The 14,057-nt window shown below is 46.9% G+C and overlaps 1 protein-coding gene across 5 annotated transcripts in view; it reads left to right on the top strand.

Moving 5' to 3' along the window:
• Positions 1-277: 277 nt before the first annotated feature.
• The window catches only part of AHI1 (Abelson helper integration site 1), a 688,430-nt gene continuing 674,650 nt past the window's right edge, over positions 278-14,057 (top strand). For 2 of the 5 annotated variants that reach the window (XM_063917377.1, XM_063917376.1), the window contains exons 1-2: positions 280-465; positions 2,208-2,266. In XM_063917377.1, coding sequence (XP_063773447.1) covers positions 2,221-2,266 — 46 coding nt within the window. In that variant the 5' untranslated portion in view covers positions 280-465; positions 2,208-2,220. Of the gene's footprint in view, positions 466-2,207; positions 2,267-14,057 lie in introns of all 5 variants that reach the window. The other 3 variants (XM_063917381.1, XM_063917382.1, XM_063917379.1) reach the window with 3 other exon arrangements.

Here is a 14,057-nt window from a genome sequence, read left to right as displayed (position 1 = left end):
CTCTAGCTGTCATACACACAACCCGAGACCTGGACTAACACTAAAAGCTCCTACAAAGAAGGAAGAGCTGCAGGGAACCCGAGCGTTCCATCAGTCCGGAGGCCGAAGTGTTTCGATTTTACCCCAAGCCCATAGGCATAGGATCTCTAGGACGTGGAGTCGCTTTCAGTGTAGCTCCGGTTCTTGGATACTGTGTGAGCACTGACCCCTACTCGCACAGACCGGCGCTGCTTCCCTACTTCCGCCCTACACACAGACGTATCCCTCCCCTAACAGCTGCGCCGGTCTTAGCGCCCTGCTCCTACGTGTGATTGGCAGCTGGGTTGCCTAGGTGACGGCAGGGGGTGGGCCCGGTAACCGGGGAGCTGTTGTGGGTGCTGGATGGAAGTAACGGCAGAAAGTGGCGCTGCGGCAGGGTGAGCGCGGCGACATTACGGTGCCATGTACTGCGGCTCAGCACTGCGGGTGAGTCGGGCGTGCTGCTCTGATTAGCGTGTTCCTACATCACACCTACCCTCTACTCAGTACACACTCACTGCTGGCCCTGTATACTAGTAATAATAATAGTTTTCAGAAGTAACGCAGAACCCTGCACACTGCAGCATATGAGGGCCTGCCTGCTATCCTCAGCTGTGAGTCCTGCTGCAGCTATTCTAGGCTAGTATGTACTGTATATTAGTCACCAGACTGCAGAGCTTATTTGTCAACTTCATTCTGTCTTTAAAACCTTGGGCAATAGGTGTTCCAGGCAGAAATAAGTATACCTGCTCTATAACAATGGCAGACAGCAGGAGATAGCTCTGCCTTTCCCATCAATTCCAAATTGTTACTGGGGGTATTTAGCAAGTCAGAAGATGGCATCAGCCTTCTTACCTCTGCCAATTCCTCTCAGGTGGGCTGGAGCTGATTGCAATGCCTGCCACATGGCTGGCACATACTTACACGGAAGGGTCCAAACCCAGTAGTTAAGTGATATCGTATTCTGTCACCTTACTTTATGCTTATCACTGTGACGGGCTGTTCTCATGTCACAGCAATGGCATCTTGGTAAATTTACCCTAAAACACCTTCCAAAGTGAGGCAATAAGGAAAGTTATTTTTTGTGACATTTCCGAAATAATCTTATATAGCTCCCAAAGAGAGAGAACAACCTGGTTTGCCTGACAAATTTCTGTTTTACATATCACTGCGCAAAACAGTGCATCATACAGTATATCACTGATGTTTTGTTACCACACTTTAAAAGCTATACTTTAAGATCTGGTGGAAGCCAATGGTGTCAACAAGCAGACAATTCTTATTGATGCTATGAAAATTTGTTTCCTTCGTGCCATTGTACTGTGCAGTGATTTACAACCAATGTGTTCTGGCTCTACTATTTGTCATGTCATTGATTTAAATTAGACAACTCTTTTACTAGAGTTATTAGTTGCTTGCAAAAGTAGTACATTTTGGGGGGTATTCCAAGCGAAATCATCTGCCCCGTCGAATCTGAGCGTCAAAATCTGTGTTTTATGGTAGCCCAATTTCGCACAAAAGTATTCTCAGCCTCATGGGGTAGCAAGCACTTTTGATCAATTTTGGCATTCGGCCGGGCAGGAGAAGGTTGCGAGATGCAGTTGTCGGCGTTGCGCACTTCATCTGGAATTGAATTATCCTTCCCCCTGTAGTGTTTTGTAGCAACTGTTAAAAAAAAAAAAAAAAAAAAGAAGCAGATCTCTCTATCTCTTTATCTATCTTATGTAACTCCATACTGCATAACATGCTGTCCGAAGCAACATGTAGCAGAATGTGTTGCTACAGGGGAGAAAAGGAGATGGGAGGATATGTTGCTACAGGGGAAAAAAGGAGATGGGAGGATATGTTGCTACAGGGGTGAAAGAAGTGGGGAAAATGTTGCTGTTGTGTGAGAAAGGAAAACATTTTTCTTGGTCAGAGGTGAGAATGTTGCTTCTGAGGGAATGTATCCTGGGGGAAAATGTGTTGCTATTGGCGAGGAGAGGACAAGATACAAAAAATACTGGTCTATTGTCAATTTCACATTATTACAACTTGTATTTAAATCCTTCGAAAGTAACTTGAATACAATGTAACATTTATTTAAATTGTCACATTTCTAAGCAAAAATGCAAATAAAAAGCCTTGTAATAATTGTAATACTTTTACCCAAATTATCAATTATGTATAAAATATCTACACTTTAACAGGTGACTTCAAAATATGAATAAAACTGGCTCTTCGGATCTTGCACTGAAAATGCCTGCAGGTGAAATATTCCCATTATTACTTCTTACTTCTCTCATTATGAAATTGTTCAGTAGGTTGGCATGTTTTCCATGATGTTTGTATCAAGTGAGGATGTTCTGTGTTCACATCATTAAAAGCATGCGGGATAAAAAAATTCTTTGTTTAGGGCACTTTAAGTTCATGAAATGGTTTATAATTTAAAACTTCGGCGTATATTAACTAAGCAATGGATTTTGAAAACTCACGATTTTTGCAGATTTTACCTGCCAGATTTAAGAGAGCAATAGTAATTAAAACAAGCAGGATTGTGCATTGACTATTATTGCCCTTTTCTCTAACGTCCTAGTGGATGCTGGGGACTCCGTCAGGACCATGGGGAATAGCGGCTCCGCAGGAGACAGGGCACAAAAAGTAAGCTTTTAGGATCACATGGTGTGTACTGGCTCCTCCCCCTATGACCCTCCTCCAAGCCTCAGTTAGGTTTTTGTGCCCGTCCGAGCAGGGTGCAATCTAGGTGGCTCTCATAAAGAGCTGCTTAGAAAAAGTTTTTTAGGTTTCTTATTTTCAGTGAGTCCTGCTGGCAACAGGCTCACTGCTACGAGGGACTTAGGGGAGAGAAGTGAACTCACCTGCGTGCAGGATGGATTTGCTTCTTAGGCTACTGGACACCATTAGCTCCAGAGGGATCGAACACAGGCCCAGCCATGGAGTCCGGTCCCGGAGCCGTGCCGCCGACCCCCCTTGCAGATGCCGAAGTTGAAGAGGTCCAGAGGTCCGGAAACAGGCGGCAGAAGACTTTCAGTCTTCATAAGGTAGCGCACAGCACTGCAGCTGTGCGCCATTGTTGTCGGCACACTTCACACCAGCGGTCACTGAGGGTGCAGGGCGCTGGGGGGGGCGCCCTGGGCAGCAATGTATAATACCTTTTTCTATGGCTAAAATACATCACATATAGCCCTTGAGGCTATATGGATGTATTTAACCCCTGCCATATATCGCAAACTCCGGGAGAAGAGCCCGCCGTTTTAGGGGGCGGGGCCTATTCTCCTCAGCACACAGCGCCATTTTCCTGCTCAGCTCCGCTGTGAGGAAGGCTCCCAGGACTCTCCCCTGCACTGCACTACAGAAACAGGGTAAAACAGAGAAGGGGGGCATATTTTGGCGATATTTTTATATATTAAGCGCATATAACAGAAACAACACCTTTTAGGGTTGTTTATATACATTTTTATAGCGCTTTGGTGTGTGCTGGCAAACTCTCCCTCTGTCTCCCCAAAGGGCTAGTGGGGTCCTGTCTTCGATAAGAGCATTCCCTGTGTGTCTGCTGTGTGTCGGTACGTGTGTGTCGACATGTATGAGGACGATGTTGGTGTGGAGGCGGAGCAATTGCCGGTAATGGTGATGTCACCCCCTAGGGAGTCGACACCGGAATGGATGGCTTTAATTATGGAATTACGTGATAATGTTAGCACGCTGCAAAAGTCAGTTGACGACATGAGACGGCCGGAAAACCAGTTAGTACCTGTCCAGGCGTCTCAGGCACCGTCAGGGGCTGTAAAACGTCCCTTACCTCAGTCAGTCGACACAGGTACCAACACAGATGAATCTAGTGTCGACGGTGAAGAAAGAAACGTATTTTCCAATAGGGCCACACGTTATATGATCACGGCAATGAAGGAGGCTTTGCATATCTCTGATACTGCAGGTACCTCAAAGGGGGGTATTATGTGGGGTGTGAAAAAACTACCTGTAGCTTTTCCAGAATCAGAGGAATTGAATGACGTGTGTGATGAAGCGTGGGTTAACCCCGATAGAAAACTGCTAATTTCAAAGAAGTTATTGGCATTATACCCTTTCCCACCAGAGGTTAGGGCGCGCTGGGAAACACCCCCTAGGGTGGATAAGGCGCTCACACGCTTATCAAAACAAGTGGCGTTACCTTCTCCTGATACGGCCGCCCTCAAGGATCCATCTGATAGGAGGCTGGAAACTACCCTGAAGAGTATATACACACATACTGGTGTTATACTGCGACCAGCAATAGCCTCAGCCTGGATGTTCAGTGCTGGGGTGGTGTGGTCGGATTCCCTGACTGAAAATATTGATACCCTGGATAGGGACAGTATTTTATTGACTATAGAGCAATTAAAGGATGCTTTTCTTTATATGCGAGATGCTCAGAGGGATATTTGCACTCTGGCATCGAGAGTAAGTGCGATGTCCATATCTGCCAGAAGAAGTTTATGGACGCGACAGTGGTCAGGTGATGCGGATTCCAAACGGCATATGGAAGTATTGCCGTATAAAGGAGAGGAATTATTTGGGGTCGGTCTATCGGATCTGGTGGCCACGGCAACAGCCGGAAAATCCACTTTTTTACCTCAGGTCACCTCCCAACAGAAAAAGACACCGTCTTTTCAGCCGCAGTCCTTTCGTTCCTATAAGAACAAGCGGGCAAAAGGACAGTCATATTTGCCCAGAGGCAAAGGAAGGGGTAAGAGGGTGCAGCAAGCAACTACTTCCCACGAACAGAAGCCCTCCCCGGCTTCTACAAAGCCCTCAGCATGACGCTGGGGCTGTGCAAGCGGACTCAGGGGCGGTGGGGGGTCGACTAAAGATTTTCAGCACACAGTGGGCGCGCTCACAGGTGGACCCTTGGATCCTGCAGGTAGTATCTCAAGGTTACAAGTTGGAATTCGAAAAGTCTCCCCCTCGCCGGTTCCTAAAGTCTGCTTTACCAACGTCTCCCTCAGAAAGGGCGACGGTCATTCACAAGCTGTATTCTCAGCTGGTGATAGTCAAGGTACCCCTCCTACAACAGGGAAAGGGGTATTATTCCACACTATTTGTGGTACCGAAGCCGGACGGTTCGGTAAGACCTATTCTAAATCTGAAATCCTTGAACCTGTACATACAGAAATTCAAGTTCAAGATGAAGTCACTCAGAGCAGTGATAGCGAATCTGGAAGAAGGGGACTTCATGGTGTCCCTGGACATAAAAGATGCTTATCTGCATGTCCCAATTTACCCTTCACACCAAGGGTATCTCAGGTTCGTGATACAAAACTGTCATTATCAGTTTCAAACGCTGCCGTTTGGTTTGTCCACGGCACCTCGGGTCTTTACCAAGGTAATGGCCGAAATGATGGTTCTTCTACGAAGAAAAGGCGTATTAATTATCCCTTACTTGGACGATCTCCTGATAAGGGCAAGGTCCAGAGAAAAGCTGGAAGTCTGAGTAGCACTAACCCAAGTAGTGCTTCAACAACACGGGTGGATTCTGAATCTTCCAAAATCTCAATTGACCCCGACGACACGTCTGCTGTTCCTGGGAATGATTCTGGACACTGTTCAGAAAATGGTGTTTCTCCCGGAGGAGAAAGCAAGGGAGTTATCCGAACTTGTCAGGAACCTCCTAAAACCAGGAAATGTGTCAGTACATCAATGCACAAGAGTCCTGGGAAAGATGGTGGCTTCTTACGAAGCAATTCCATTCGGCAGATTCCACGCACGAATATTTCAGTGGGATCTGCTGGACAAATGGTCCGGATCGCATCTGCACATGCATCAGCGGATAACACTGTCACCAAGAACAAGGGTGTCTCTTCTGTGGTGGTTGCAGAGTGCCCATCTGTTAGAGGGCCGCAGATTCGGTATACAGGACTGGGTCCTGGTGACTACGGATGCCAGCCTACGAGGCTGGGGAGCAGTCACACAGGGAAGAAACTTCCAGGGCGTGTGGTCAAACCTGGAGACGTCTCTTCACATAAATATACTGGAGCTAAGAGCGATTTACAATGCTGTAAGCCTGGCAAAACCGCTGCTTCAGGGTCAGCCGGTGTTGATCCAGTCGGACAACATCACGGCAGTCGCCCACGTAAACAGACAGGGCGGCACGAGAAGCAGAAGAGCAATGACAGAAGCTGCAAGGATTCTTCGCTGGGCGGAAAATCATGTCATAGCACTGTCAGCAGTGTTCATTCCGGGAGTGGACAACTGGGAAGCAGACTTCCTCAGCAGACACGACCTCCACCCGGGAGAGTGGGGACTTCATCCAGAAGTCTTCCACATGATTGTGAACCGTTGGGAAAAACCAAAGGTGGACATGATGGCGTCCCGCCTCAACAAGAAACTGGACAGATATTGCGCCAGGTCAAGAGACCCTCAGGCAATAGCTGTGGACGCTCTGGTAACACCGTGGGTGTACCAGTCCGTGTATGTGTTTCCTCCTCTGCCTCTCATACCAAAGGTACTGAGAATTATACGGCTACGGGGAGTAAGAACAATACTCGTGGCTCCGGATTGGCCGAGAAGGACTTGGTACCCGGAACTTCAAGAGATGCTCACGGAAGAGCCGTGGCCTCTACCGTTAAGAAGGGATCTGCTTCAGCAGGGACCTTGTATGTTCCAAGACTTACCGCGACTGCGTTTGACGGCATGGCGGTTGAACGCCGGATTCTAAAAGAAAAGGGCATTCCAGAGGAAGTTATTCCTACCTTGATTAAAGCCAGGAAGGAAGTGACCGCACAACATTATCACCGCATTTGGAGAAAATATGTTGCGTGGTGTGAGGCCAAGAAGGCCCCAACGGAGGAATTTCAATTGGGTCGATTCCTACATTTCCTGCAGGCAGGATTGTCTATGGGCCTCAAATTGGGGTCTATTAAGGTTCAAATTTCGGCCTTATCGATTTTCTTCCAGAAAGAATTGGCTTCAGTGCCTGAAGTACAAACCTTTGTCAAAGGTGTACTACATATACAGCCCCCGATTGTGCCTCCAGTGGCACCGTGGGATCTCAACGTAGTTTTGGATTTTCTCAAATCCCATTGGTTTGAGCCGCTCAAATCGGTAGATTTGAAGTATCTTACATGGAAAGTAACCATGCTACTGGCCCTGGCTTCAGCCAGGAGAGTATCAGAGTTGGCGGCTTTATCGTACAAAAGCCCATATCTGATTTTCCATTCGGACAGGGCAGAACTGCGGACGCGTCCTCAGTTTCTGCCTAAGGTGGTTTCGGCTTTTCACTTGAACCAGCCTATTGTGGTGCCTGCGGCTACTAGCGACTTGGAGGTCTCCAAGTTGCTGGACGTTGTCAGAGCATTGAAAATATATATTTCAAGGACGGCTGGAGTCAGAAAATCTGACTCGCTGTTTATCCTGTATGCACCCAACAAGATGGGTGCTCCTGCGTCTAAGCAGACGATTGCTCGTTGGATCTGTAGCACAATCCAACTTGCACATTCTGTGGCAGGCCTGCCACAGCCTAAATCTGTAAATGCCCACTCCACAAGGAAGGTGGGCTCATCTTGGGCGGCTGCCCGAGGGGTCTCGGCATTACAACTTTGCCGAGCAGCTACGTGGTCAGGGGAGAACACGTTTGTAAAATTTTACAAATTTGATACTCTGGCTAAGGAGGACCTGGAGTTCTCTCATTCGGTGCTGCAGAGTCATCCGCACTCTCCCGCCCGTTTGGGAGCTTTGGTATAATCCCCATGGTCCTGACGGAGTCCCCAGCATCCACTAGGACGTTAGAGAAAATAAGAATTTACTTACCGATAATTCTATTTCTCATAGTCCGTAGTGGATGCTGGGCGCCCATCCCAAGTGCGGATTGTCTGCAATACTTGTACATAGTTATTGTTACAAAAATCGGGTTATTATTGTTGTGAGCCATCTTTTCAGAGGCTTCTTCGTTGTTATCATACTGTTAACTGGGTTCAAATCACAAGTTGTACGGTGTGATTGGTGTGGCTGATATGAGTCTTACCCGGGATTCAAGATCCTTCCTTATTGTGTACGCTCGTCCGGGCACAGTACCTAACTGAGGCTTGGAGGAGGGTCATAGGGGGAGGAGCCAGTACACACCATGTGATCCTAAAAGCTTACTTTTTGTGCCCTGTCTCCTGCGGAGCCGCTATTCCCCATGGTCCTGACGGAGTCCCCAGCATCCACTACGGACTATGAGAAATAGAATTATCGGTAAGTAAATTCTTATTTTAAACACGGCTGGTGAAATCTGCAAAAATCGTGGGTTTTGAGAATCTATTGCTTAGTAAATCTGCCCATTAACCGTTATATATTGAGATAAAAATGTTTCTCTATGGTATATAATAACTCCTGATTATGGTAATACAGTTAATAATCCTATATACAGTACTGTATAACTGTATTACTTATTATAAAATCTCATAGATACTCGGTTCATCTAATAAAGTGCATATAAAACAAGCTGTCTTTACAGGAGTGGTTTAGGAGAGGAGGGGTCCTGTGTGCAGTCTCCATGCAGGCCCCGCTCCCTCAGTGTATATTCTAGCTCTATACCAGTCTACTGGGGATACCCAGGTCTCCGTAAATATTGCCCATGTGCCCTGTCCCCAATGATTTCTCTACTGCACATGCACAAATCTTTGAAAAAATGGTGCCTGCATCATTGTCCCAGTTATTTCTGCAGTGCCAGACTTCGGATAGGTAAGTACAATGTATGTGTGCACGATGTGCAGTGTGGGACCTCATGGGCCAGGTGCCCATGAGCACCGTACACCCATGCGTCCTGTAATAAGATTGTAAAAAGGTAATGTAGTTTGCCATAGACCTCCCCATCTCGTCTCTCTCGTTATCTTGCATAAAGAGGACAACAGATGAGGGAATGGTTGCTGGTTTAGAGTGTAAATTCTGCTGATGAGAAAGTGCCCAGGAGTAGAGAAAATAGATACCCTTAGAAATCCTACAGAGTGGTGTCTACATAAGAGCTCAGTTGGTCAGGGGGGAGCTTGGATCCTTATTCAATAATAATGTCCGGGTCCAGCAGGGGCTGGTGCATACACTGCAGCGAGCTAGTGGAGCATACACTGCAGCGAGCTAGTGGTGCATACACACTACAGCGAGCTAGTGGAGCATACACTGCAGCGAGCTAGTGGTGCATACACTGCAGCGAGCTAGTGGAGCATACACTACAGCGAGCTAGTGGAGCATACACTGCAGCGAGCTAGTGGTGCATACACTGCAGCGAGCTAGTGGTGCATACACTGCAGCGAGCTAGTGGAGCATACACTGCAGCGAGCTAGTGGAGCATACACTGCAGCGAGCTAGTGGAGCATACACTGCAGCAAACTAGTGGTGCATACACTGCAGCGAGCTAGTGGAGCATACACTGCAGCGAGCTAGTGGTGCATACACACTACAGCGAGCTAGTGGAGCATACACTGCAGCGAGCTAGTGGTGCATACACACTACAGCGAGCTAGTGGAGCATACACTGCAGCGAGCTAGTGGTGCATACACTGCAGCGAGCTAGTGGAGCATACACTACAGCGAGCTAGTGGAGCATACACTGCAGCGAGCTAGTGGTGCATACACTGCAGCGAGCTAGTGGAGCATACACTGCAGCGAGCTAGTGGAGCATACACTGCAGCGAGCTAGTGGAGCATACACTGCAGCAAACTAATGGTGCATACACTACAGCGAGCTAGTGGAGCATACACTGCAGCGAGCTAGTGGTGCATACACTGCAGCGAGCTAGTGGAGCATACACTACAGCGAGCTAGTGGTGCATACACTGCAGCGAGCTAGTGGAGCATACACTACAGCGAGCTAGTGGTGCATACACTGCAGCGAGCTAGTGGTGCATACACTGCAGCGAGCTAGTGGAGCATACACTGCAGCGAGCTAGTGGTGCATACACTGCAGCGAGCTAGTGGTGCATACGCTGCAGCGAGCTAGTGGTGCATACACTGCAGCGAGCTAGTGGTGCATACACTGCAGCGAGCTAGTGGAGCATACACTACAGCGAGCTAGTGGAGCATACACTGCAGCGAGCTAGTGGAGCATACACTGCAGCGAGCTAGTGGAGCATACACTACAGCGAGCTAGTGGAGCATACACTGCAGCGAGCTAGTGGAGCATACACTACAGCGAGCTAGTGGTGCATACACTGCAGCGAGCTAGTGGAGCATACACTACAGCGAGCTAGTGGAGCATACACTGCAGCGAGCTAGTGGTGCATACACTGCAGCGAGCTAGTGGAGCATACACTGCAGCGAGCTAGTGGTGCATACACTGCAGCGAGCTAGTGGTGCATACACTGCCTGCATCCACTTCTCCTCTTCCCTTCTGTTCCTACTTCCCCAGCATACTGCAATGGAAGATGAGGAAAAATTGTTGAGACTCCTTCCAAATAGCTGCAGCCCACATATTGTATTTGACCTCTATTCTGGTGTCTCCTGAAGACATAGAAATGTTGAACTAAATTAAGTTGTGTTCCTGCTGTTTCTCTTACATCTGCAGAACTGTCGCCTGTGGCTTCCCTGCCACTACGACAGTGCTCTGTAGGCATATAGTCCAGGGACGTGCAGTGAGCTAAATGGCTCAGGAGGCACTGATAGCACCAGAGCCAGATTTACATGCAATATATGAGCCAAAGGGTACATCTGGGAATTATACACAGGTGCAGAAGTATATACTGCTTAAAAATTGGTGAGTTTTGATCAGATATGTGCAGAAAAAATAGGCTCCAGAGTTTTGGCTATAAAAATTATTAGAATAATGCAAAGAAGATATTTCAAACAAATTATTTGTATATTTCATATACTATATACCAGGGCTCGACAAATCCCAGGGGCCAGGTACCCATGTCCCCTAGATTTTGCTGCCTGGCTACCAAGTTTTGGAGGAAGGAAGCAGATCCTCTTCAACCCCAACAGCCCCAGCGGAGATTTTTGGAGGCGTGCCTATATTGCGGCCGCCATTTCTTGCACAGGAGTGCATGTGCTGAGTGTCTGTCTAGGCCTGCGCTGACTGCTGTGCCTGTCTGTCCCATCCTGCTCTGTCCGCTGTCTCCAAACTCCAGCTGCATAGAGAGATCTCCAATAAAAGGGTCTATGGCTGACCAGGGTTGCGGTTTCGGAGGGTTAGTGATGTGGCCACAGGGTAGGAGGGATTGTTTGCCAAGGTGGAGGCAGCGGAGAGGTTGTTTGCCTGAAGGTACCCCCTTATTTGTGTGGCCGTGGGGGTTATCTGCTCATTAATGTGGTCGTGGGGGGTGGGGGTTGTTGTTTGCCTGGGGGGAAGCTGCACTGCAGTGTGAATGCGGAGGGCTGGTATGCCAGGGGGTATCCCCATAGACGTGTGGCCATGGGGGTTGGTTGCCTGGGGGAAGGGGCAGGGGGGGGGAGCTGCTCAGTAATGTGGCTGCGGCGGGAGTTCAGTTAGGTTTTTTTTTTGGGCGGGGGGCGGTGGTCTGGCTCCTACACTTTCATCCTGGCTCCTAGATTTTAGAAAAATTTGTCAAGCCCTGCTTTATACACTCAAATCTCTGGCAAAAACGTTAGTATGACAGGAAAGGCTCTGCCTCACCTGCCTCAGCCCACCGCATGTTACTGATACAGTCCTACTGCAGAAAAACTGTCAGCATCTCTTCAGAGATGAGAGAAGGGCTAGAACATGTCCCACTTTTAACTTACATCATCTCACCTAGAGCCCCCTCAACCTTCCCGAGCACTCTTGTCTTAGCTTTAGCCTCCTACTTATACGGTCAGCTCTTGTGGGTAGGGTCCTTTCCTACTCATATGTCCCACAATTTGCGAAGAAATTCGTTCTCGATCTTTTGTATGAGCATCATAACCTAGAACATATAGGAGTGCAAAAGCAAGAGCTCCTTACTGATTTTTACTGTTTTAAGGAATTATTGGTCTAATTCAGACCTGATCGTAGATGTGTGAAAAAACGCACATCTACGATCAATTTCTTTGACATATGGGGGGACGCCCAGCACAGGACAAGGCCGCCTTGCGTGCCGAATCCAGCCCCTCCCTGCACACATGTGAGTGTATCGCACGGCGGCGATGCTTTCGCATGTTTTGAGTAGCCCTTGCTTGTGCAGCATAGCTGTGAAGACAGACGTCTACCCGCCATGTTAAGGGTCGCAATGGCTGCGTGTAACATCACACAGCCACAGTGGCCCGTCCCACAAACTGTCTAGATCAGGCATGTCCAAACTGTGGCCCTCCAGCTGTTGTGAAACTACATATCCCAGCATGCCCTGACACAGTTTTGCTGTCAGAGAATGCTAAAGATGTGTCATGGCATGCTGGGATGTGTAGTTTCACAACAGCTGGAGGGCCGCAGTTTGGACATGCCTTGTCTAGATATTCCTGCATTGTCCGGACCACGCCCCTGAAACAGAGCATCGATGCCCACAAAAGGCGGCGTTGATGCCCCGTTCCCGCCCCCTCCAGGTCTTAAACTGTGTTCTGAAGAGAATTCAGTTTAGGACATTGCACGTGCTTGTACCAGCGCATGTGCAGATGTGCAAAAATTGATATGAAGTGATTTCTGCACATCAGGGTCTGGATCAGCCCCTATATTCTGGAATTCCCTGAATGCTATTGAAGGTCTAATATATGGCTATATATACATTATTATGATATCTATTTTTCTCCTTTATCATTCATGTAAATTGTCATTTTTACTTCATTCTTATTTCTGGATGTGAAAATAGGAGGGACTATTAGTTTTTGATACCGCTTTGGAGTGCAGGGGAGTGTATGTTATCTGTTTATATACCATTGAAAAACATATTTTATGTCTAATGATTAATAAAAGGTTAAGTCAGTGGTTTCCAAACTTTTTTGAATCACGGCGCCCTAGAATATCAGAATTTTTTTCACGGCACCCCATGGCCAAAAATGTCTTATTGAGAAATTTAGAAAGAAATATTACATTAAGTAGATCGCATTTATATGTCATCCTTAGGGTCAGTTGTGCGGTGAGGGACAAGATTTGCTGTTTGACCACATATTTTATGACTGGCAGCCACCAGCACTGGTTTTGCCTATTATACTGACCATGAATAATTTGAATTGGTCCTGGACCACCAACCCAGGGCATCCCTGCAAGTGTCCCGAGGCACCCCAAGGAGACACGGCACACAGTTTGGGAACCTCTGGTTTAAGTAATACATTTTGTAACCATTTCATGAACAACAGGTACCCCTTAAAAAAAATTCTGTTTTCCTGCATGCCGGTATCTCTGTATCAGACTTTAGGGAGCACCACCAACTATATTATTCTTGGGGATTCTTTCCGCTTATGACTTTTGGCTATACACATTGATTTTTTTTGTCTTACCTCCAATGTGCACATGTTTCTTCACACTTACTTGGATTAAAGAGAAGTATCTTGTGCTTAATCTATCCAGTATCCTCTATGAGTTGTAATACAGGTGTGTTTCTGCACTGAAGATAATTACACAAAGAATTGGCAACAAATATTAGAAACCAACTTATTGTATTCCAAAAGAATGGGATGCTATATTGCCAGTTAACAGCTTGGTGGTGGTGCACCAAGGGTACACTAGAGCACTACTGGTGAGTTAAATTCACAAAAGACAAGAAGGAAAAACCCTTTGGTGGCACACTCATTAGAAGAAAGAAATAGATTAGTGTTTATATCTTATAGTTAAAACATAACATTGAATTAGATTTATATAACAAATCATGAGTTGTGATCCCTCCTGTACGTTGTATATACAATAATGTGCACTCTGGTCACTGAATGTACAGGGTAGTCAAAAATAAAGAATAAATTATCATCAAAGATTAGAATAATTAAAGGCAGAATAGCCAAGTATGCAGCAGGATACTGTTATTACGCTTAAATTTGGGAATTAGACAACAGCGCCCTCCGGTGTTTTTTTTTTTATCATACACCCCGCATTCATAAACAATACTGAGAAATAATCTCTTGTTCACTGTTAAGGTCTATCTAAGATTCTCATATATGGCAAGTATGGTGGAGAGTATACCAGAAAAAAATA

Source organism: Pseudophryne corroboree, chromosome 4, assembly GCF_028390025.1.
Source record: "Pseudophryne corroboree isolate aPseCor3 chromosome 4, aPseCor3.hap2, whole genome shotgun sequence".
Taxonomy (NCBI): domain Eukaryota; kingdom Metazoa; phylum Chordata; class Amphibia; order Anura; family Myobatrachidae; genus Pseudophryne; species Pseudophryne corroboree.
Note: the sequence above shows the minus strand (reverse complement) of the source record. Positions and strands in the feature narration are given on the sequence as shown.